This window comes from Sphaeramia orbicularis, chromosome 8 (genome assembly GCF_902148855.1).
Source record: "Sphaeramia orbicularis chromosome 8, fSphaOr1.1, whole genome shotgun sequence".
NCBI classification, from domain to species: domain Eukaryota; kingdom Metazoa; phylum Chordata; class Actinopteri; order Kurtiformes; family Apogonidae; genus Sphaeramia; species Sphaeramia orbicularis.
The window spans coordinates 40,892,636-40,917,813 of record NC_043964.1 but is presented as its reverse complement, the minus strand read 5'-3'; the positions used below and the strand labels follow the sequence as shown (position 1 = coordinate 40,917,813).

The window sequence follows — 25,178 nt, the reverse complement described above, 5'->3', positions numbered from 1 at the left end:
GAGCAGTAGTGAGTCATATACACTACTGCACAGGTGTCAAACTGGCCCGCCAAAGGTTCCATTCTGGCCCGCAGGATGAAAGTGCAAAAATTAACCTGAACAGTCCAGGCTGTCCAAATCATTTTGGTTCAGGTTCCACATACAGACAAATGTGATCTCCAGTAAAAATAACAACACAATAACTCATGAATAATGAAAACTACAAATTTTCTTGATGAAAAATTCTGTAGAAAAAGTTAAAGTGAAAAAAACAACATTACACATTGAAAATATTTACATTTACAAAACTATTCTTTCACAATAAAATGCAAATAAATATATAAATAAAAACAAAGATGAACAGCCCGAAATGTGCAATTTGAACAATATTCTGCCTGTTACTAAATGTTTTATGCATTTATGGATCCACTGTGGTCTGTAGTTGTGTTAATAATAACAGATGGAATATTGTAGAAATTGTTCAAATTTTAGTTCCAAACTCCAAAATTTTAACAATATTCTGCCTGTTACCAAATGTTTATGTAACATTGTGTGTAATGTACATGCACAAATAATAAGTTGAGGCATAATATTGTTAAAATTGCACTAATTTTCCAAATGAAATTTCTGTTTTTTTCAGGTTATTCCCATCTTTTTTTGAAAAATGTAAATATTTTCATAATTTAATTGGGGGTTTTCTGTACTAAAACAAAAAGAAAAACTTGGAGTTGTCATTATTTATTGGTTATTAAGTCATTATTTTACTGGTCTGGCCTGCTTGAGATCAAATTGGGCTAAATATGGCCCCTGAACCAAAATGAGTTTGACACCCCTGCACTACTGGTTGCTTACTTCGACGAAGCAGCTCAACTCGACAGAGCACCAGGGCAGCCAGACTTGGGCGAACTGTTGCTGTTCAGCGCTTGAGAACCCTTGAGAACAAGCATTGCGCGTGCCAGTACTCTGGAGGCGTGACTTCAGGGGTATGTCTGAAAGAAGGGTTTGGACTTTTGAATTGAGTATTTTCAAAATGTAGCTTGTTTGAACCATTTTTCTAAGATCTCATACCCCACCTTTAAGAGTCTCTGCTAACGTGTGTTCATCATATGTTAGGAAAACACCAGCTAACTTTCCTCTTTAACAGAAAAGAATGGAACCTCTTGCCACAGGTGTAACATTTTGAACGTTCACAAACTGTGTTAAAACTTTTTTGTGTTACTGCAGAGTGGAGTATACAGTGACCATGAGGATATTTTACTATGGCTCAGTAAGCATATGTGATTAAAAACAAATAAATACTAGTTTTGTGTGCAGTTCTGAGGTCCTTCTGCGCCTGGTCATCTGTGGTGGTTCTCAGTCTTAGCTCACTACTACCCCCTATTGTTCAGGCCTCCAGCAACAGTTCATATCAGAGCAAAGCAACAAAGAGAAAAACTTTCTTGCAAGGAAGACAAAGTAGTTGAAATCCAGTAGATGCAATTCAGGAAAATCCTGCTGAGTCCTGTGTAACATGCTCTTCTGTTTCATGCTTTACTGGACTGTTCTGTCATGAAGGCTGCTGGGAGCTGGCAGTACCCCGAGGCCTGCATGGTGCCCCCTTGTGGCCAGGAGATGAAAGCTCCAGGGGTGATGGTGGGAGTGGGGGGTGGGAGGCAGCTGGTGGGGTCACTGAGCTGATGGGGGTCTGGTGCTGCTGTATCTGGACTCTGCAGGTCCTGCTCTGTGTCACTGACCCGCCGCTGTGTGTCTGTGCTGGTGTGGCTGTGGGATGTGAGATCCTGAGTGGACCTGGACACACTGTGGTTTGGGAGACACACATATCCCTCCCTGAAGAGGCCCAGATTCACCGGGATGGGGGACACAGAGGGTGGTGGGCCTTCTGCTTCAGTTTTCAGGTCAGAGGTGACATCTGCCGGTGTGTCATCGGACACTGGTGACTGAAAGATAAACACACGGCACACACAAGGACATTTAATGGCTTTAGACCGAGGGCTGGCAAAGTTAGATTAGTTCAGGAGCAACATTCAGACCGATATGATTACAAGTGGGTCCAACATAGTAATCCATAAATAATAATCCAAAATTTTCTCTGCCTTAGTGTGTAAAAAGTAAAATTACAATATGAATATGTGAATAACCTGAACAACCATGTACAAACTGAGATTTCTTAGGAAAAATAAGTGTAATTTCAACAATATCATGTCTCGGCTTATCATTTACACAAATTACACATTACAGTGGCTCTACAAAAACATTTATTATCAGGCGTAATATTCTTAAAATTGCAGTTATTTTTTTGAAGACATTTCAATTTGTTCATATTTATTCAGATTATTCACTTTTTTTTGGTGAATAATAGAGATAGTTTGTAAATGTAAATATTTTCCTAATGTAATTTTACTTTTTTCACATTAAACCAAGACCAAAATTTGGAGTTGTCATTATTTATAAGTTATTATGCTATTATTTCACTTGACATCCCAATGGTCTGGATGTGGCCCCTGAACTAAATCCAGTTCGACACCCTTGACTGTTACTATCTTCAATACAATTTTTGCACTAAAGGGCCTCCATGGTGCATTCAGGTGCACCTTATAAATAGGTGAAAATGAAATCTATAATAAAATAAATACATGGAATACATAAGCCTGTGTGAAATCTGTCATTCCAGTTTTTTGTTCTTTGGCTGCAGCATTTTCAATAATTAGTATAGTATCATTATTAATTAATTTTTAATAATAATTAACGTTTTGGTGGGCTGGTTTCAGCCTGCGGGCCGTATGTTTGACACCCCTGCTTTAGACCAAGGGTTGGCAAACTCCTTGAGCCCCAAAATATTAATTAGTATCTTCCAGGGATTCAAACTTACAAAATATATAATAACTTACCCTAAAATCTCTAAACTAATTGTTACAACACAACAAATCATGAAATTTGTTTATATTCTTTTACAAAAAATACAACAACATATATTCAGGTTTCTAAGTGTAAAGTGACGTTTTAACAATGTGATGACTTCATCAACATAAAATAATTTTATTGTGTAATTATATAAATATGATTCATTGTAAGATCAAGGTCAAAACAATAAGAAACCATCTCATTTTGAGAACTCTTGTCATCATTTTGAGAATGTTTTTGATTATTTTGAAAATGTCATTAATTATGGGAACATTTTTCATATTTTGTTTTGTTTGTCTGGCTTTTTTAGAATAAAGTAAACAGATGGTAAATTATTTTACCTAACACAACTTTTATGGGAGTTTTTATGTGCTGTGGATTGGAATTGAATCGGGTATCTTCATTATTTTAAAAACTAATTACTGGAAATGCTGCTGCCAAAGAACAAAAACTGGAATGACAGATTTCACACAGGCTTATAAACTCTTTGTATTTTTTTTTTTATTGATTTATTTTGACTATGGAAATACAAGCTTCCTGATTGCTACTAATTGACTTCTTTGCACAACATAACATTGAAATGAAAATTCAAGGAAGCATAAAATGATAATACACACAAAAAAGAAAAAGAAAAAAGTCATATTCGAAAAGGAGCGAGAAGAAGCATAGCTTATTAGCTCTCACTCCTTTGTCTAAATCAACAATATGTACATATATACATACGTACATACACATACACACATACACACATACACATATACATACATACATACATACATACATATGCATACATATACTGTACATACCCATGCACATACACTTACAATATACATATACAAATACATATATACACTGTTACATACATAAACATATACATTCACATTCACATGTATTTATTTCGTTGTAGATTTCAGAGTTTATAATGTGCACCTGAATGCACCATGGAGGAACTGTCTGCGTCTCAAATTCAGCAGACGTGTTTTTATTCTAGGACTATTTTGGTGCAGAAATGTGATCTTCCATGTGGTGACCTATTGCTTGGGACCCATATGTTGGGGTTATGGGGGGTATTTATTTTCTACATGTATGAATTTTCTTGGTGGAAGCAATTTGGCAGCATTTTACTTAGAGACTGGTGTTTATCCAGATGTAGTGTGCGGCTCACCTGACAGAAGATATAAGGCCCACTGAAGCTCACTGCAGATGTGTCAGGTGTGTTAATCCTCTCATCCAGGAAGGGCAGTACCTCACAGTTCCAGATGCCTTCGTCCAGGTTCAGATGTTCCTTCTCAGTGTCTTTTGTCAGACACAGTGAAACATCTGAGGAACTGCAGGGAGAATAAGGGGGCGGAGAGTGTTTTTTGTCATCTAATATCCACCATCATGGTTAATATCTCCATTTTACAGTTTACACCCACTCATTAGTACTGCTTACATCTGGAGGTTTTGGTGCTATGTATGAAAGTTAACCCTGAATTTTCACTGTTGCATTAAAATATTATTCATACACCAAACAGAGAAATGTAACAATAGTTTTTACAGCTTTAAATATTTATATCATCATGTACAATAAGTGGAAATCTTCAGTGTCGAGGTTGTACCATGTTGATATGCTGTCCATGTGCAACACTTTGCAGATCAAGGTGTTCTCACTCTGCATGAGGTTCTGGGCGTTGGCAGACTAAAAAAAACATATATATGTATAATCAGAATATATACAAGTATTTCCTCATCCATCAGAAATGTAATAAAATAATTCAGTGTAGCAGAAGGAAGGTTGTATAGAAGTCTCACCTTCACCTCAGACAGGATTTGGCTTTTTTCTGGAGAAGGAACTGACTCCACCCAAAGAACTGCCCTCCTATTTGTACAAAATATACTGTGGATCAGTGTTGTCAAAATTATTTTATATCAAGACTGTACCTCATCTTACCCTTATAAACCCTTACTTTTCACCTTTTTTTTTTTTTAAATTAACCCTGTAAAGCTTGAACCATTAGTCCTTCTGAACAACCCCCCAATTTTTTTTTTTTTTTTCAAATTTCAGTTTTCATGTATTAGTTTCAATTTTGTATCATATTTATTACATTGGGTCTCAATGCTCAAATATTATTTTTGAACAAACAAAAACATAATATAACATAAACTGTCTAACAAATTGGTAATTCCTTTTCAAAATTGTCAAAATTCTGCCTCCTTCCTCATTAATGACAATCTTGTAGTGTCACTGGAAAGGCCTCTGGTGAATGAATTCCTCCCCCCGGTGGATTATGTGTGTATTGCATGTATCTAATTGTATACATCAGGTTTTTCAGGGGGAAAAATATCCCACTGATCATTTAGAGGGTTTTCAAAACTCATGTATCAAATATGATGCATTTGGTGTTATAGGTTTAACACTCTGCTTATCCAATAGATGGATAAAAAATATGGAAAATAAGTGTGGATAATAATTGTATGGTGTAAAGTGAACAAAATACCTCTTACAAGCTGGAATGGAGCAATAGAGTGTGACGAAGACTACAGCCACACAGACGCTGATTAAGATATAGATGCAGGTGGTGAAGGACCAGGATGCTTTCACAGGACAGAACACAGGATAAATGATGATGAGTATCTAAGACTATTTAAAAGCATGTACACGTGTGAAAGTCATTGCCTGCATTTTTGTTCATATACATTACCTGCATGTGAGGTCCAGTCATCAGGATCAGACCAGTCAGACGGCGTTCCCTTGTACACATCTTCAGGCCAGAGCACAGACCTGACCTTGACCTGGTAACGCTGGGACGGAGCCAGAGACGCTCCCAGGATGCGCATAGATCTGGACCCCTCTGGACTGTTCAGGCACGTGGAAGATTCCTGATTAAAAAAAGTAATAATAAAATTAAATTTTATACATATATATAAATACATATGGTATTCATTCAATTTCTAATTGTTTTTATACATATACAAAATAAATTGCACATTTTTATACATTATTTTTGTTTGCATTTTTCTGATTATCTTCAGAGAAGTTAGACATGACTTGTAAATAACTGTAAAAACAGAAATATTACTTGAATCATCTTGCCCCCCCCCCCCCCCCCCAAACACACTATCTACACTGAAACTGACACATATCAAACATTATTGTATTTAATTGATAAGACAGGATGTTGTTGAAGATTACATCATTTTTGTTAGACATATCAAATATTGTGAATTGCATTTTAATACACAGTATTAATATGCCCCCCCTCATAAAAGAAAAAGAAAAAACATTTATTAAACATTAGATATTTCCATTTTATGATATTTTTCACATTAACAAAAAACCTTCTCACAGTACACTACAGTATAGTTCTTGTACTGTAAGGAACAGTACAAGAACATCTTGATTTTTTTTTTTTTTTTTTCTGACTGCAATATACTTCCATTGTAGACAGCTACAATTTTTCGTCTTTTTGGATGAGAAAATGAACATTTTCAATCATTAAAGTATTTTTTCCCAGTGTGAAATATTTCAACTCACAGAGATGACAGAATAAAAATTACAAAAAAAAAAAAAAAATCTTACCTGATCTTGTGTCCTGTAATAGCAGACCTCATAATACAGTCTGAGTTCTAAAGGCATGTTTGGTGGAGTCCATTCCACCATCCAGTTGTGGTCATTCTCTCTCACTTTTACCTGCTTTGGTGGGTCTGGACGAACTACACAAGAATGTTTGACAAATTGAATTTGTTAAAAAATGCTTTGATATATATATATATATATATATATATATATATATATATATATATATTTGTTATAATAACAACAACAACAACAATAATAATAATAATAATAATAATAATAATAATAATAATAATTTATAGTTAATAGCTTATAATAGAAGTTTATAAGTTTATTGCACTTTTTGCAGAAAGATTTCATTAAGTGCTTTACAATAACATCAGAAGTGAAATATAAAGGCAAAAAACACAGGTATAAAAACCTACTACTACATACACAGACATAGGCATGAAAATATAAAAGGAAATGGTTATAAGCCCCCCCACCCAACTTAAAGCCTGTCTAAACAAGAAGGTCTATAGTTGCTTTTTCACTCAATCACATTTAAAGTTCAAAGTGCCAGTGGCAATGCATTCCAAAGTCTCACCTTTATCTTATCTTATCTTATCTTATCTTATCTTATCTTATCTTATCTTATCTTATCTTATCTTATCTTATCTTATCTTATCTTATCTTATCTTAACCATATTGAACTGCAGTAATGCCATTCAGACACTAGGTGGTGACATTCCATTACATCATACTTGCTCTACTGTCACTCTGCACGGCTCCCTGCAGTTTTATCACTCCATTGTGTGTTTTTCATTTGGCAGGACATGTTACATCACATCCAATAATTAATCTTCTCATACTGCACCAGACCCCCTCACCCCCCCACCCCCACCTCGAAACCTTATGTCTCATTTGTACCCACTGTGTTTCCAAGCTATAAAAGTCTTGGCGTTGCGTGTTGGTCGGAGTTCCAGCAGCAGATGTGCAGGGTTTTCAACAGTCAGTGAGCAGCTGTACTTTACTACAGTGTGACTACGGCCAGGACTGACTTCTGGGTCCACACAGCATCTCTCAGATCTGGAGGCAGGAGGATTAAAACAGTTCGGTCAGTGTGATGTGAAACTAGTGGGTCTATTTCAACTCAAAGCCTCACCCACAGATCTCTCATTCGCACATGGCAGCGCTGTCACAGCAGACTTACCGTGCAGCCTGGTTTTGACGACAGAGCAGCTGGTAGGTAATGAAGTGAACCAGCTCTTTGCTCACCTCCCAGCCACACCTCACCTTCTTCTCTCCATCAAGCACACAGTGCAAACTGGGAATCTGCCCAGTGTCTAGGATGAGAAAGATACACAGAGAGAGCTCATAACAACAGCTGCCAAGTGCCAGACTCCTCCAGAGCACCGACACAAATGGACAGAGGGGAATGTGAGAAAATGAGATAAGGAGCAGGGCCTTCAGGAAGCTTCCAAAGTACAATGATGCGGTGCGTTAATATACAAACCCAACATCTCAGCCTTTAAGTACCCAACATCCACCAGTGGCTAAAAACATCAGACAATGTATTTTCATCAAAATTTGTGCAGCTACTCTTGTTTCATTGCAACAAATACATGACATGTCTGTATTAGCGACTTAATATAATTAATAATATTGCATTCATACTTTAAAAGGAAGACTTAAAGCAGTGGTTCTCAACCTTTTTTGGTTCGTGACCCCATTTTAACATCACAAATTTCTGGCGACCCCAGACATTCAAAACAGAGACATTTTTTTACTAAAATTAATTTGGTTTTGATCATGTAATAATTTGCTATACTGTTGTAAATAAACGTTAATTTTAAACAACATTTAGTCTATATAATGTATATTATTATGGACGGAGGCAGAAAAGCCAGGAGTAGATTACTGCACAAAGTGACAATTTTATTTCCCTTGGTCAGGATATGAACAGTCAGTCCAGCTTGGATTTACAAGGCTGACAATTAATACTGAACAAACAAGAACTCAAACTATGAATTATGAAAGAGCTGCAGCATCTGAAACTGACCACAATGAACATTTGAAAGATAAATAGTACCACAGTGCTTCTGTTTCAGACTCACAATTTGTCATGTCTTTTATGTATTGGGATTGTCTCTCTCAACATAAATTTTTTATTAATAAGCTTTTAAAATTTTTGTTAATTACTGGAAATTTGAGGTGACCCCATTTGAATTCCAGGCGATCCCATGTGGGGTCCCGACCCCAAGGTTGAAAAACACTGACTTAAAGTGACAAGTGGAGATGACATAAGGTTCATAATATGACTGTTGTGAATCATTGTAAGAAGACTCAAATTCAGAAATTCACAAAACCTTCATTGCTTGTTTACTGAGTCTCTCCTAATGATGCATCCCAGTAGTCATTTTCAGCCTCCTGTCATCTCTATTTGTCTCCTTCTTATGAAACTAAGCCTTCAGTGAGCACAGATAAAAATGTGATTATCTTCAGAGCAGTTATAAGTAACTGTAAAAGTAGAAATACTAATTCAATTGTCTTAGTTTTTACATTTCCCCTAAAACACAGCACAGTGACACATCACATTTTTATATTTTATTGTTACAGAAAAGATAAGATAAGATAAGATAAGATAAGATAAGATAAGATAAGATAAGATAAGATAAGATAAGATAAGATAAGATAAGATAAGATAAGATAAGATAATCTTTCATTCATCCAGTGACTGGAAGATTTGCAGTGTTACAGTGGCATAGGGATGGAATTATTATGGAATAAAATAAAAAAATATATATATACAAAAAAAGAAAAATAGTACAGCAAAAATCTAAATATTACCAATTGTATTTTTCTCATATTTAGTCCAAATATGTCATCACACTTAAAATAAGTCATAATCACCTAAAGAGTAACTTTTCAGTGAGATATAAGAACTCATTTTTAGACAATAGATCTTGAAAATCTTATTTCAAGAAATCTTATCAAGATAATTTTCACTTTGCTTAATTCAAGCAAAAAATAAATAAAAAAATCTGCCAATGGAACAAGTGAAAATTGTCTTGGTAAGATTTCTTGAAATTTGAAATTTCTTCTAAAAATCAGTTCTCATATCTTACTGAAAAGTTACTCTTTAGGTGATTATGTCTAATTTTAAGAGTGATGACATATTTTGACTAGAGAAAAATACACTTGGTAAGATTTAGATATTTGCAGTGTGACAACAAGTAATAGAAGTAATAATAAATAGGTACAGAAAATATATGTAAAAGTGTAAGGTATGGAGTATTTATAACAGGTCTTGCACCATATTGAGGGCCATATACTCTGTAACACAGGTGGCCCTGGGGGCCAAAACCGGCCCTCCAAAGGTTCCAATCTGGCTCGTGGGATAAATTTACAAAGTGCAAAATGCAAAAATTACCCTGAAGATATTAACAGTCAAGGGCATCAAACTCAAAAATAACAGCATAATAACCTAGAAATAATGACTCCAAATGTTCTTCTTGGTTTAATGTGAGAAAAATAATATATTATGCCTCTAAATAATGGCAACACCATTTTTTTTTCTCTTTGATTAATTGCAAAGAACATTAAATTCTGATATCCTTTAAAAATAAAATGTCAATAACCTGAACAAATATGAACAACCTGGAATCTCTAAAAAAAAAAAATAAATAAGCGCAATTTTAACAATCATCTGCCTGTTTTGTGCCTTGGTAGATCTGATTTGTAATGCACATGTATAAATTATAAGTTGAGGCATAATATTGATAAAATTCTACTTATTTTTCTTAAGAAATTTCAGTTTTTTCCAGTTATTCACATCTTTTTTGTTTTGAATAGAAATAGTTTCATCATTTAATGTTATTTTTTGCACAAAAAAATTTGAAGTTGTCATTATTTATAGGCTCTTATACTATTATTTGACTGGTCCGGCCCACTGGAGATCAAATTGGGCTGAATATGGCCCCTGATAGAACATGAGTTTGACACCCCTGCTCTATAATAATAACTGCACATTACACATGCATATGCTTAATAACAGAAGGAGAAAATTGCACAATATCTGACATGAAGGTTGCCCAGGTGTGTGTACTGACTGCCTCTGTTTGTTGTGTGTTTGGCCGTGTGCTTCTGTTTACCCTCCTCCGTCTGCCAGGTCACCGCTGGACTCCAGTTGCTCCACTGGCCCACGCTGACTCGACCCCTGACCCTGGCTTCATACCTGCGACCGGGACGCAGCAGCTGCTTTTCTAGTTTCTTGCTGGTATTTGTAACTTCTTCATACTGCAGAGAAAACCAGCAGCGACACATGTGAGCGCAGTCTCTCCAAATATTTCAGTCAAGGTCTCCTCCGTTTATTACAGTGTGTTTTACAGTCACTATTGGTCTCTGTATGATTCATCGTCACACCACCAGGTTTCAGACTTCAGCTTTCTACAAATGATCTCAGATAATATTTCTGGAGAAGTAACTGGTTTTGTGGTTTTGTTTTTGCATCTTAAACAAAATGTCAGTTACACCAGCGCCCAGGGAAATGCAACTCTGACAAAAAAAGCTCAGTATTTTCTCACAGTAATGCATCAGTGGGTCCAAAGTGGATAGCAGAGTGGGGTTTCTGTAAAGCTTACAGTCCACGATTCCTGTCCATTGGCTCTGTAGCTCAGCTGGTATGTGAGGTTTTTGATCAGGGAGGAGGAGGAGGAGGTGGAGGAGGGGTAGGGACTTGACCACATGACCAGTCGGCCTCCGTCATCTTCTTCGTATGAGGTGAGGTTCACTGGTGGACGTGCTTTCACTGTGTAACACAAAACACAACAAGTATCCAGTTGAAGTTAGAACAGGAATTATCAAGAATAAATGCAATAATATGTGCACTTTTATAGCACTATTTATGTCCATATATTAAATCCTATCCTAAATCCTAAATAACTCCTATTAAATCCTATTATAAATCCTATTACAAAGCATTAATGATGACATTGATTAATGATTAATAATTAATAATCACTTATTGATTATTTGTTAATGCATAGTAAAATACATATCAAAAAGCCACAAAAAGGTTTAGGAAAGGATTAAATATATCAGAAAAAGTGAATTAGTTCAACTCATTAAACATGTTTGTAAAGCTGCTACATGTTAATGGTCATTAATACTTAAAAACATTACAGAAACATAGTGAAACATAATATTACATTTTATTTAAAATAGGAAAATGCTCGTTTGAATATATCTTAAAATGTAAATCAGTTTTTTTGTACAATCAAATGAATTTAAGAGAATGGATGGATCAAACATTTTAAATATTTGTCCAGAAATTAATTAGATTTACTTTATATGTCACAAAAATAATTTAGATAATTATCTGGACGTTTAGATTTAATGTCTAGTAAAGCTCCAGGAAATATTTAGCTACCTTTTACTTAATTTAACTCTATAATTTTAGAACATTTAAACCCTTTTTCAATTAGGTTCCATTTTATACTTTTTTCAATTCAATTCAATTCAATTCAATTCAGTTCAATTCAATTCAGTTCAATTCAATTCAGTTGTTCAGCCCCATATCAAAAAAATGTGAGCTTCACCATGACTGTCTGTCCTGTGAGTCAATAACTCATCAATAACTTCTTAAATGTCAGTTGTATCATTAAGCTTTATTTGCATCTAAACTGTTGTTTAAAAAACGCAACAAGTTGTAGAAACAGGAAAAAAAAACAAAAAAAAAACAACAATTGAAATGGCAGGGAATTTAAAAGCAAGATTAAAAATGTGTATAACATATAATTATAATAATGTATATATTACACAAAATGTATTAATTTAAATTCATTATTTTTTTGGTTGTTAATTCTCTTGTTTTCTGGGTACAGTTTATCAGTCAATTATTTAAATATGTTCATTTCAACTTAATATTTATTTCAACTTCTTTTACTTTTTTATTGAGTAATATTATTGTTACATTTATTGATTAAATTTTAAACCAACTTTCACTGAGGGTAAACTATCATACAAGCCTCTTATTAACTTTCTTAACCAATAATTCCCCATATATATTATTTATGCGTCTATGGATTTCATGACCCAGTCGCTCATTATTATCATAAGCACCTCAGTATTTAGAATGAACATATGCATGGTTCCTGATGTGATGTGAACTCACAGTGCTGAGACAGATTGACAGGTTTGTTCAGGACAGATGAGCACAGGGTCAGATTCTTGTTGAAGAAGGCGGTGTGAGAGATGCCCAGTGAAAAGCTGCCGGTTGCATATCGACACTGGGTGGTCCCGTGCTCCTCCGGACCCCCTGGATAAGGCTTACACAAGGCCCTGCATGGACATGAGCACAGAGCGATGAGGGCTGTAATATCTGAGCTCCAGCGTTAACGTAAAAATACTCTTTTCCTGTGTGACCCCTGACCCCTGGGGTGGCCTCAGCCCCTCTCCTGTACCTGTCGTTGTCTGTTGTCTCGAACCAGAGCTGCAGTGCTTTATTTGTGTGTGGTTCCTTACTCCATTTACAGTGGACGTAGGACTGGTAGTCATTATAACACTGTAAAGACTTCAACAGTGAAGGCGCTAGGGAAGGAAAAAAAGGTATTAGTAGAAGTATTAATACCATATCCTCCACTGCAGCAGTACATGAGTAACAGTTATGCCGTCAAAACATTAAGAAATAGAAACTTTTTTTTATCAGTAGTAGTTTGTCATACCAAAATTTGTCTTCTGCCTTTAACCCAGTATTTCTCAAAGTGTGGGGTGGGCCCCCCAGGGGGCCGCCAAGGCGTGCCAGGGGGGGCATGAGATCTTTCCTGGGTGGTTGTTTTTTTTTCTCCTTCAGGTTAGAGCATGTAGCAGGTGGAACTAATATTTTAGTGTTGGAGCACCCAGGACTCATTTTAGGGACGTACAACAAACAAATCTACTGCCATGGTGATCTGTCACTAGACTAGACAGAGAGTTTAGATTTGGACAATGGACAAGGACTGGACTGGAAAAGAAAAATGTGGAATGTTTCTGTTTTTGCACAGTTTGTACAGTTTGCACTTTAATGTTCTGAGATGTGCAATGGAAACGGGCACATTGCAGCCACTGATATTGTTAAAATGTTCATCTTTATTACCAAAATTTGTTTGTTGTTCTAAAAAAAGTAACTTTATTGTCATAGTTGTAAGATAATTGCGCATTTCCAATTTTTATTCGGAAAAATATTGTCTCGGAGCAGTCTGGTTAAGTTTATTTGTATTGTTCAAGCAAAAATCAAACTTATTTTTAATTTGAACAACAAATTATTCAAGGAGTATTTTATTATTCAAAAAGTATTTTTACAATATTGATGTTTCTTTCAATAAAAGTTATAATTTCACCACTGTTACAATGTTGCTGGGTTGGGGGGGGCCTGGAGATTTTTTGTCCTCCAAAGGGGGGCCCGACAGAAAAAGATTGAGAACTGCTGCTTTAACCCAACACTAGATCATGCATCACACACACTGCATGCTAGGAACAGTGGGCTCAACGTGTCAGGCACCCAGGGAGCAAATTGGGGGGGTTAAGCACCTTGCTCAAGGGTACATCAGCCAACAACTCTCCGCCAGTCCAGGGAATTGAACCCGCGACCCTTCGGTCACAAGCCGACTCTCCAACTGACTCTCCAGCAGTCTAGGCCACAGCTGACCCATAGAGACCCAAACATCCACTGTTGACCAAAATCATCTACTGATCTGAGGTATTTAATACCTGTTGGTCCACTAATCCTGTCAATACATGTGAATAATTGTTGTAAAATACAGTTTGTCATCTTTTCATGGTCATCAGATATGACCCATTTAGACGTTCAGAGGCTCCATAGTGAACATGAAAACACCGTCATCTTCTACAACATTGATTCACCAGTAAAACCCATGGAGTTGGATCAATGACAGTGGATGGACACACTTATTTTTATGTTCATTATCCTCCTAAGACACAGCAATGCATTTTTGTCCTCTGTAGTGGACAAAAGTTCCACAGTTTTACTTAAAAAATGCAGTCCATTGCAAAGGACGTTCCATTAAAAAATATAGAGAAAGCCTCAGATCAGCTGAAACACTCAGTTTATTTATATCCAGGTTAAAGACCCACCTGTTCTCAGCTGCATTTGAATAGTTTTTATTTAGAAGTTCAGATCTGCACTGTTTCTTTTAAGCTTAAAGTTTTTTTCTGTTTATCTGTTTTATCTATGTGTCTGCTGTTTTTTTCTTTTTTCTTTTTTTTCTCATGCCTATACTTTTTATTGCTTCCCTGCTCTAATGCTTTTAATGTTTTATGTAAAGCACTTTGAATTGTCTTGTACGCTAGATAAATAAACCTGCCTTGCCTTGCCTATATATATATGTATAATGTATCTGGAAAAACTGTTGCATTATACAGTTTCCAATTAAGACAACTGTTTAATGTAAAAAAGCTAAAATGTTCACTTTCCTAGTTTCAGGAGGTTAACCCTTTGCAGTTCATATAAATACTCTAAAATTATAAATTTCAACCTTAGTGTGGTATTGGAAGACATAACAAGGCTTTATTAATTTTGTGACATTTTAAAAAATTTCTTACTGTCATGTAGAAAATTAGGGTCAGTGAAGTTACCATTTTTGATTTCTTGCCCATAAGTGGCAAAAAAAAAAAAAAAAAAAATCTAAGACGCAAATATTAAAAAATACAAGAAAAACACATGTAAGGTGAAGGGAACATGCATTTTAGAACATTAGAACATGACTTTTACATCCTTCCAACATCATAAGTGCTGATCCAGACCCCTGTCCACATCCACATTATCCGTTTGAACGTCACTATTTACATTAGTACCATTACTTCATGGTACCTAACAAAGCAGGTCCACTCACTGTTCATGCAGAGGTGGACCTGACAGACCCTGTAGACCACATTGGACCTGAGAATGGTGACTCACTGTCCTCACTGGAACTGTTGCTGTCACTGTCTTGTAATGTGTGAGGAAATGACCAAACTTGTCTGATAACGGGTTAATAATATCATTGCTGAAAAAGTCACTTTTCATCAGTTTTCTCTGTTTCTGATCAAATAACCCTCAGTTTTAATCTGAGCTTTAATGAACATTTACATGATCAGTAGATTAAATCAAGGAAAATACATGATTAAAAAAAAAAAAAAAATAATAATAATAAATAAATAATTAAAGAATATAATATTGCAATTAATGGTGATAAATCATTTAAAAAAGGTTAAATAGAGACAAAAATTAATTTGGGAACTGACACAAAAGTAGCACTGGGTCTTTATGGGTGAAATAAACATATATAAGTATTATCAGTAGTTATTGGGCAGTAAAATGGTCACTGTAAGTCTTTTATTGTAATTCTGTGCTTTTTAGATCATATTACTGTTCCACTGATGCATTTCGAGCTCATTTTAACTGCATCATGCACTCATGGGTGTTTTAATCAATAATAATGCATCAAATTGTATAAAATCATATGTTTGTAGTGTTGCTGTCCTCAAAATGCAAAAATGTTAACTTGTTTTCTGCTATTTTCAAACAAATAATATTCACAACACAATTATGAAAGACAAAAACAAACCTAAATATATGGATTGAATTTAATGTGAAAACTGAAATTATTCTGATACATATATTGAGTTCTTGTATTCAGACTTACTGTTTAATGAGCTGGGACTTTCATGGATTTTACATTCGTTGGAACTAAAAACTGGAGCCAAATGAAGAAAAACTGACCATGGCAACAACCAGAAGAGACGCATTGTTCAGTGAAAAAAACAGGCTCCTCTTCACATTTGATACCAGGAAATGCAATCAGCTGTTCGCATTCGAATCATCGCAGAGAAGTCTGTTGTTGGGAAAAGACGCAGAATGTAACAGAGAAAGTAAAAGAGAAGTAATGTGTCTGTCAGACAGTCCATTTACTAGAAATAATGAAGAAATGAGTCATGACCACACAAACAGCACTCACTTCTGCTTTTAACACTGGCCTGTTGTGGGACGCTGCTGCACATCTGCCTGATTCTTATCGCTCCCTCACACACATGACAGACCCTGATAAAAACAAAACAAACAAACAAAAAAAATAAGAATAAAAATAAAATAAAATAGCAAACACTGGTGGAAAATGTCCCTTTTTATCCCTCCAATCTGGAAGAAAACTATTGCTTCTGCTGAAAACCTTTTGGGCTTAAATTTAATATAATAAACAGAATAAGCCAGTGTTTTTCAACCTTGGGGTCAGGACCCACGTGGGGTCACCTGGAATTCAAATGGGGTCACCTTAAATTTCTGGTAATTGATAAAAAAATTAAAAAAAAAACTTAATAATGAAAACTATATGGTGAGTTCAAAGAGACACTCCAATCCAACTTTGTTTGTAAAGCACTTTAAAACAACCACAGTGGACCAAAGTGCTGCACAGAAAAATAAATAAAAAAACAAAATAACAGAGTAAAATACAAGAATAGATTAAAAGACGTAGAACAATTTTAAAAATAAAAGTAAAAAATGTAAAAATGTAAAAATAAATAAATAAATAAAAATACAGAAGAACAGATAAAACCTAATAGAATAAAATACAATAAAACCTAAAGAATAAAATACAAGAATAGATTATAATATAAAAAGCTGTACAATTAATAACAACAAATAAGAACAATAAACCAATACCAAATAAACAACCACAATACAAGACACAAGACACAAGATAATCCCAATCCATAAAAGACATGACAAACTCTGAAGATGAAACTGAAGCACTGTTGTACTATTTATCTTTCAAATATTCATTATGGTTGGTTTAAGATGCTGCAGCTCTTTCATAATTCATAGTTTGAGTTCTTGTTTGTTCAGTATTAATTGTCAGCCTTGTAAATCCAAGCTGGACTGACTGTACATATCCTGACCAAGGAAAATCAAATTCTCACTTTGTGCAGTAATCTACACCTGGCTTTTCTGCCTCCGTCCATAATAATATACATTATATAGACTAAATGTGTCTAAAATTACCATTTATTTGTAACATAGTATAGCAAACTATTACATGACCAAAAAAAAAAAAATTTTAGAAAAAAAAAAAAAGTCTCTGTTTTGAATGTCTGGGGTCGCCAGAAATTTGTGATGTTAAAATGGGGTCATAAACCCCCCCCCCCCCCCCCCGATCACCACCAAACTTTAATCATTTGTTCCTTGTGCCTGTATCAACATTTCCTGAAAATTTCATGAAAATCTGTTTATAACTTTTTTGAATTATCTTGCTAACAGACAGACAGACAGACAAACCCTGATGAAAACATAATCTTCACCGTTTCATTTGGCGGAGGTAATTATAAGATAACAGTTTAATCAAATATTATAAAAGTGCATAAAACAACAAGAAAAGCACTCAGAGAGCACAGACCTCCACCAAGACAGATCTGTCACCCCCCCCATCACCACCAAAATTTTATCATTTGTTCCTTGTGCCAGTATCAACATTTCCTGAAAATTTCATGAAAATCCGTCCATAACTTTTTGAGTTATCCTGCTAATAAACAAACGCAAACACACAAAGCAAAGCGATCACAGTAACTTCTGGTGGAGGTAATAAGACACAACACACAGTGATAGAAGAGACCACAGATGTGAAACCTAAGAGTGTCTCAGTGCTAAGGGTTAAAAAACAGTCTGAACAGGTGAGTCTTTAGCCTGGACTTACAGTCACGTTTATTCTTGCTTGCTCAGATGGCGCCGCTGTGCATGGCCTTCTGTCCACCTCTGCTGAGTTTGTGCTTGTTTCTGTTGTTACTACAGTTGTTGTCAGAAACACCCAAACTGTGATCAAGTCATAACATAAGACAAAGCGCAAACTAAGATTAGACCAACACTTTGCAGAGGAAAGGGCGCCTTCACACCTTCACACATAGTGTACCCTCTGTTTAGTTTTGTTTTAACGCTGTGAGTCTGGGAGTGGAATACTGAGCCCTGCCATCATCATCTGCATGTGCTGCATCTGCCTCTGTCACTTCATTCAGTGCATGGAATTAATATATGGGTGCTTGTATGGAACTGGTACCTAAAAACAGGACAGAGGGGCTCAAAATTCAAACAAGATGTATGCTAAATCCCAATCCCCCCCCTTACCCCTACCCCTCCTTTTTGTGCATACACGTGAAGGGGTAGTGTTGTCCCGATTGTCAGTTACACAGAGGGATAGGGCTAAGGCGGAGGGCGGTATAAACCTCAAAAGGGAGATTTTTCAGGTCCACACTATGAACAGAGGGTAGAAGAAATTTCCCATAATTCTGTTCAAATCATTGGCAAGATGGAGGTAAACATGGCAAAAAAGTGCAGCAGTGTGATGAAAGAAACAAACAAATGTATGTATTTTCTTCTTCCAGCTACAGCTACATAGGGGCGAAGGCGGGGTACACCCTGGACAAGTCGCCAGTTCATCTCAGGGCTGAACATATAGAGACAAACAATCACTCTCACATTCACACCTATGGGCAATTTAGATTAACCAATTAACCTATTAGTGCCTGTGTTTGGATGGTGGGAGGAAGCCAGAGTACCCGGAGAGAACCCACGCAGACACGGGGAGAACATGCAAACTCCACACAGAAAGATGACACGGTGGTACAGTGGTTAGCACTTGTGCCTCACAGCAAGAAGGTCCTGGGTTTGATTCCAACGCTAGTCAACAGGGGTGGGACCTTTCTGTGTATTTTCTTCTTAAATAACTTAATCATTTGATCGACTGTTTAATGCTGTTTCAGTGTGTTATAGACCACATATCTGTGGTTTATCATTGACAGCCGTAAAAAGATGACCAAAGCTCATGGAACAGAGACACTGGTGACTACTTTCAGAAATAAAGTTTTCGCATCTGTTTATAGCAGCATTGATGACTGCTGATGACGTAACAGGTCACGAAGGGCTGTCCCATTTCAAACGGAGATGTTTCAACCCCTACCCCTTGCACCTCTGTTTCAAGGGGTAGTTTTAGAGTGTAATAGAGCTTGTGACTATATTGTGCAGGTGCAGCTGTGGCACAACCAGATGTTTACATAGAAAAGAATGTGTTTGCGTATGCCCAATGGTTTGGAGCAAGTGCATATTTCTTAGAGGGTAAAAACAATTTAAGGGAAAAAATTGTATGTGACTCTTGTCATATCTGTCCCTAAGATGAGTAACATTGTGTAAAGTGGTGAATCAATGTTGTAGAAGATGAGGGTGTTTTCATGTTCACTACAGAGCCTCTGAACGTCCTAATGGGTCATATCTGATGACCATGAAAAGATGAATAACTGCATTTTACACCAATTATCTACATATTTCCACATGAATAGACAGGATTAATTCAGTGGTTCCCAACCTTTTTTTGGCTCGTGACCTCATTTTAACATCACAAATTTCTGGTGACCCCAGACATTCAAAACAGAGACTTTTTTTTTTTTTTTTTCGAAAATGTATTTATTTTTGGTCATGCAATAGTTTGCTATACTATGTTGCAAATAAACATTAATTTTAGATGACATTTAGTCTATATAATGTATATTATTATGGACGGAGGCAGAAAAGCCAGGTGTAGATTACTGCACAAAGAGAGATTTTGATTTTCCTTGGTCAGGATATGTACAGTCAGTCCAGCTTGGATTTACAAGGCTGACAATTAATACTGAAGAAACAAGAACTCAAACTATGAATTATGAAAGAGCTGCAGCATCTGAAACTGACCACAATGAACATTTGAAAGATAAACAGAACCACAGTGCTTCAGTTTCAGCTTCAGAGTTTGTCATGTCTTTTATGGATTGGGATTGTCTCTCTCAACTCACCATATATTTTTTTGTTAGTATGTTTTGTTTTGTTTTGTTTTTTATCAATTACTAGAAATTCCAGCTGACCCCATTTGAATTCCAGGCAAACCCACATGGGGCCCAACCCCAAGGTTGAAAAACACTGGATTAGTTGGTCTAAAGTTACAAAAAATTTTACATCAGTAGATGATTTTGGTCACTGGTGGATATGTGGACCTTTATGGGTTAAATGTATTTGTGAAAAGTCTGACCCATTTCATTAAGTGTTTCATTGCTACTTTTACATATAGTGTGTTTTCTTTTGGATACTGTTGTTACAGGTGAACTCTTTGCGGACACCTGTTACAGATGATCTTTACACACACAGGTTCTCCTCCAAAAATGTATTCTCATTAGTGATACAGCAGGATTCAAACTGTAGTAATGATGTTAACAAATAAATCTAAAAATGCACACATTCTAAGAACTTTAACTATGCTCTACTCAGTTTAATCTGTGATATTTTTACACTTAAATATAGTGAGTAAATTTGAAAGCTGTGAAATCATTTAGATTTACCTTATGAATTAAGTAAATGTAATTAAAAACTTGAAGCAGATCTGACTAACCACATTGAGTACCATGAAATATAAAATTGAGTTGATGTAATTAAAATTTTAAGTCTATGCAATAGTAACCCTAAGTTCAAACCACTCAAAAAAAATTAGTAGATATAATTAAAATGTTAAGTAGATGCAACTGAAAATGAGATTATTATTTAACAAAACAAATCAGCTACATTTACTTAAAGCTTTTAACAGAATGTAATTTGTACTGGACTATCAAATATCAGTATAAATATGTTTACTTGATTTTTAAAAATGTGTTTACTCTTTAATCTAGGAGTATTTCAGGTCAATTAGGATTAGGGTTATGGGTTTGGCTTATAATCCTCTCTCTTTGTGCATGAATGGTGCATGTCATGACGTTCTGTGTAACAAAGCTTTCTCACTTTCTAAAGTTGTTATCAGAGATGAATACTACTGAGCTGGAATGAGTAATAATTAAAGTTCTTGGAACTGATGGGTACACGTGCTCCATACTCAAATATTCTCACTGGTATTTACAGAAAATATTATTTATAGAGTATCTTAAGAATATAATTTGTTACTCAAATACTAATTTCTTTTTGTGAAATAAACTTAAATAATAGACATAAATATAAGACAAAATTAACTGTTAGATTTTTAAGCATTTATTTTGGTATGTCCAACTCCAATAAGCACACAAGTGATTTTCAGAGATTTTATTAAGGTATTATACCTTTTTATTACTATAAGGCCCTGAATTATGTTTTTAGAGTGCAGACACTTGTGGTCTCACTGGGTTTTGAACTAAAACACAGTTTTGTCCAAGATGAAGACACAACAGAGAAAAACTATGGAGACTAAGAGCTTGAAAAATGCATCTTAATCCATAAAGACCCAAAGAGCCACCGACAACCAAAAGTATCTACTGATCTGAAATGTTTAATTAATGTTGATCCACTAATCCTATCAATACCTGTAAATAACTGGTGTAAAATAGTTTGTCATCTTTTCATGGTCATCAGATATGACCCATTTGGATATTCAGAGGCTCTGTAGTGAACGTGAAAACACCATCATCTTCTACAACATTGATTCACCAGTAAAACCCATGGAGTTGGATCAATGGCAGTAGATGGAAATACTTTTTTGTATGTTCAGTTATTGATGTCTTTGCTGAAAAAGTCACTTTTTCTTCAGTTTTCTCTATGTCTGATATAATTACCCTCAACTTTAAGATGAGCTTTTATAAACATCTACATGGTCAGTGAATTAAATATAGGAAAATACCTGATTTTCACATGAAAAACACAAACAGACAGAGGATAATATTATAATAAATGGCGATAAATCAATTTTTAAAAAAAAGGCTGAATCTAGAGAAAAATTAATTTGGGAACCACCACAATAGTACCACTGGGTCTTTATGGGTTAAGACCTGTCTAAGGCACTAAAAGACAAGTACAGGTAGTTCATAATATCTATATCGATCAATGTTAAACTTTCCCTAAAAAATACAATCATACAATAGAATAGAAAATATCTTTATTGTCATTGTACAGGTACAATGAAATTAAAAGAAAGTGCAATCATTCTAGTTGCCATAAAAAGTATAAATAATGTATATAAAAGAGTATAAAAACTAAAATATAAAAGAAAAACCCTGACAGCATAAATATCTAACAAAAAAAAAAAAAAAAAAAGCAGCATAAAAAAGTGTCACTAGAAGTATAAAAGACACATAAAACATCATCATATACCCTGGACAACATTCAACATTTCACACAATTAATTAATGTCCAGCAGTATTCAGTGCAATTATGGCCCTAAATAAAATATTGTGTGTTTAATAGCATGTTTTCACTGGGTGTCATAGTACAGTACATGTGGTAGGCGGGGCTTAGGCCTAACGCTTAGTGTGACATCATACTGTTGTGACACAACTAACAACAACTAAATGAAGACATATTACCAAGGAAGTTTTTTTTATTTCGATTAAGGTGAGAGAGGTATCTCTAAAACTGTTACGTAGGTGTTATCCAGTTAATTCAGCTTTGGTTAAGAATAAGATCAATGTCGACCCTCTTTGCTCATTGTGTCATAATACGGATGAAACATTAGCTCATTTGTTTTGGGAATGTGCCTTCTGTCAAATTTTTTGGTGTGATATCAATCTTTTTTTGAATAGAAAGCTGGATATTTCTTTAAACTTCAAAACTGAAGATATTTTATCTGGTTTCTTTATTAATGATCTGCCTGCTAAGAAATTGTTTATTCTTAATCTCATTTCCTTATTAGCCAAATTTCATGTACATGCCAGCAAATTTACCAATCAGAAACCCAGCTTTGTGGTCTTTAACCCTTTCATGCACAAATTATGAGAACCTTAATCAAAATTTTTTCCTGAGTGTTTTTATTCCTCTTTAGGCATGAAAAAAACAATGCGACCAAAAATTTTCTTCTGAAAAATAAATAAAAATAAATAAATAAAATAAAAATAATTGAAAAAAAAAAACAAAACAAAAAAAAAAACATAAAAAAAAAAAAATTCTTATGAACCTATTTTTCATGAAGTTGCAAAAATGTCCACTCGGCTGGACACCACATGTTTAATTTTTGATGCACAGAAACATGTATTTACTGATAAATTGTGTGAAAACTATGGGGAGGGCTTGTAATTCTGGGGGTTTATGATCAGGAGAGATCTACATAATGTTACCAATTCATGTCAGAAAAGATATGTAGTGTTTTAAAACTTTAATAAAGATATGTGTAAAAAACAAAACAAAACAAAAAAAAACGAAAAGAACAACAAAATCCATGAATATACAAGAGAACAGCTGTAGAATAGCTGTCCACTGTAGTGACCACTGTGCATGAAAGGGTTAAATCTTACTTAAAATCCTACCTAGACACACTTAACTTTTGCACTAAAGCTGTGAAGACTAAAGCCTTATGTAACAAATTTAAGTTGTAATTTTTTTTTTTTATTATTATTATTATTTTTTTCTCTTCTTGTTTATTCTTTTACGTTTATTTATTTAATTTGCTTACCTATATATGTATTTATATTTAATTTCTTCCTGCCTCACCTCGAGCATTGTTTTCTCCATGCCATGTTCTGTTCTATTGGTATATGGAATTATGTAAATAAAGTATGAAAAAAAAACAAAAAACTAAATGACGACATCCAATAATGGGGTGATATTTTTCTGTCTCCCAGTGCCGTCCACTGTCTGTAGTATTTATGGACCTACAACAGAAGGGTACCCAGAAATGATACAGTACGGGTCAATTACTTGGACCCCTTTTACAACGGAAACACACAAACTAGTGTACAGTATTGTACCGACCTAAACTATACCACTCAGCAGTAATAGTGCATGTCCAATACTGCGCAACATAGAAATAGCAATATTTAAATTTAAAGATTAAGATTATTTTAACACATGAGATATAACATTACAAGCACAAACATTTAACTCTGGACAGGCGTGGTCATTTCAGAGCAGTAGAATAAAAAGTACATCACAGGGGATTTCAGTGGTCATTCAGGTGTGACAGACCCCACTCCACTTCTGCCTTTTCTGTGTGTTTGTGTCTGATTATCCGTTTACAGCAACAGCAGGTTAGGGAAACCCCACATTAGGAGATTGTGGAAATTAGATCAAACAGCCCTGAAACCTTCACAAGTTACTATTGCCTACAGAGTGGAAAATAGAGCAAAACGGCAGGTTTGACTGCAACGCAAACATAAAACTATCAATAAGGTACAGAGGAACATGTAGGCTAATCAGAAAATACATACAGTCAAATATGAAAAGTGTCATTATAACAAGATGGCTTTTTTTTTTTTTTTTTTTTTTTTTTTTAAGTCTGGATTATATGGAAATGAAAAAAGCTGCATTTCTACACGTCCTGTTTCATTTTTAGTGTGCTGTTACAGTAATTCAACTCACTGCTCAGTTACAAAATATTAGTTAGTAGGAATTCATGTAGTCACTCATCAGGTTACACAACACAGATACTTCTTCAATTCATACACACAAGACAAGCCATAGGAATTAAAAACATATATAACAGCAGGTCAGTGATCAGTTTGAAGGCAGTTCACATGTAGGTGTTTTCTAATCCTCCTCCTCCTCCTCCTCATCATCATCATCGTCGTCATCACCTCTGTATAAAAGGAGCCCATACTTACAGTTTTAACCTGTACCAGTTAAACCAGTCCACTGCTGCCATTACTTCTATATTGATCAGTCCAACCCCCCCCCCCCCCCCCCCCCCCCCCATGTGTGATCAGACCACTGACCTTAAAGGCTGGGTTTCCTTTGTCCTCCTGTCTGTCTGTCCTCCTGTCCTGTCTA

General features: G+C 35.2%; 1 protein-coding gene across 2 annotated transcripts; it reads right to left on the bottom strand.

Annotated features, from left to right (window-relative positions):
- Window positions 1-701: 701 nt before the first annotated feature.
- On the bottom strand, window positions 702-25,178 carry csf2rb (colony stimulating factor 2 receptor subunit beta). Of its 2 annotated transcripts, XM_030140157.1 has the most exons (16): window positions 25,124-25,178; window positions 16,414-16,496; window positions 16,102-16,290; window positions 12,883-13,009; window positions 12,594-12,760; window positions 11,062-11,228; window positions 10,573-10,717; window positions 7,632-7,764; window positions 7,353-7,507; window positions 6,443-6,576; window positions 5,565-5,742; window positions 5,361-5,457; window positions 4,675-4,741; window positions 4,482-4,561; window positions 4,046-4,208; window positions 702-1,916 (listed from the first exon to the last, which is right to left on the bottom strand). In XM_030140157.1, the coding sequence occupies exons 3-16, from the start codon at window positions 16,202-16,204 to the stop codon at window positions 1,503-1,505; spliced, it is 2,130 nt and encodes a 709-aa protein (XP_029996017.1). In that variant the 5' UTR covers window positions 16,205-16,290; window positions 16,414-16,496; window positions 25,124-25,178; the 3' UTR covers window positions 702-1,502. The 2 variants fall into 2 exon arrangements, with proteins under 2 accessions (XP_029996017.1, XP_029996018.1); XM_030140158.1 differs by lacking the exons at window positions 16,414-16,496; window positions 25,124-25,178 and having other exon boundaries at window positions 16,102-16,327.

Coding starts and splice junctions, on each gene's coding strand:
- csf2rb (XM_030140157.1), bottom strand. CDS start 16,204: ATGCGTCTCTTCTGGTTGTTGCCATGGTCAGTTTTTCTTCATTTGGCT. Junction 10,718..11,061: donor ATGGACAGGAATCGTGGACT/GTAAGCTTTACA, acceptor TTTTCTCTGCAG/TATGAAGAAGTTACAAATAC. Junction 4,209..4,481: donor ATGGACAGCATATCAACATG/GTACAACCTCGA, acceptor TTCTCCCTGCAG/TTCCTCAGATGTTTCACTGT.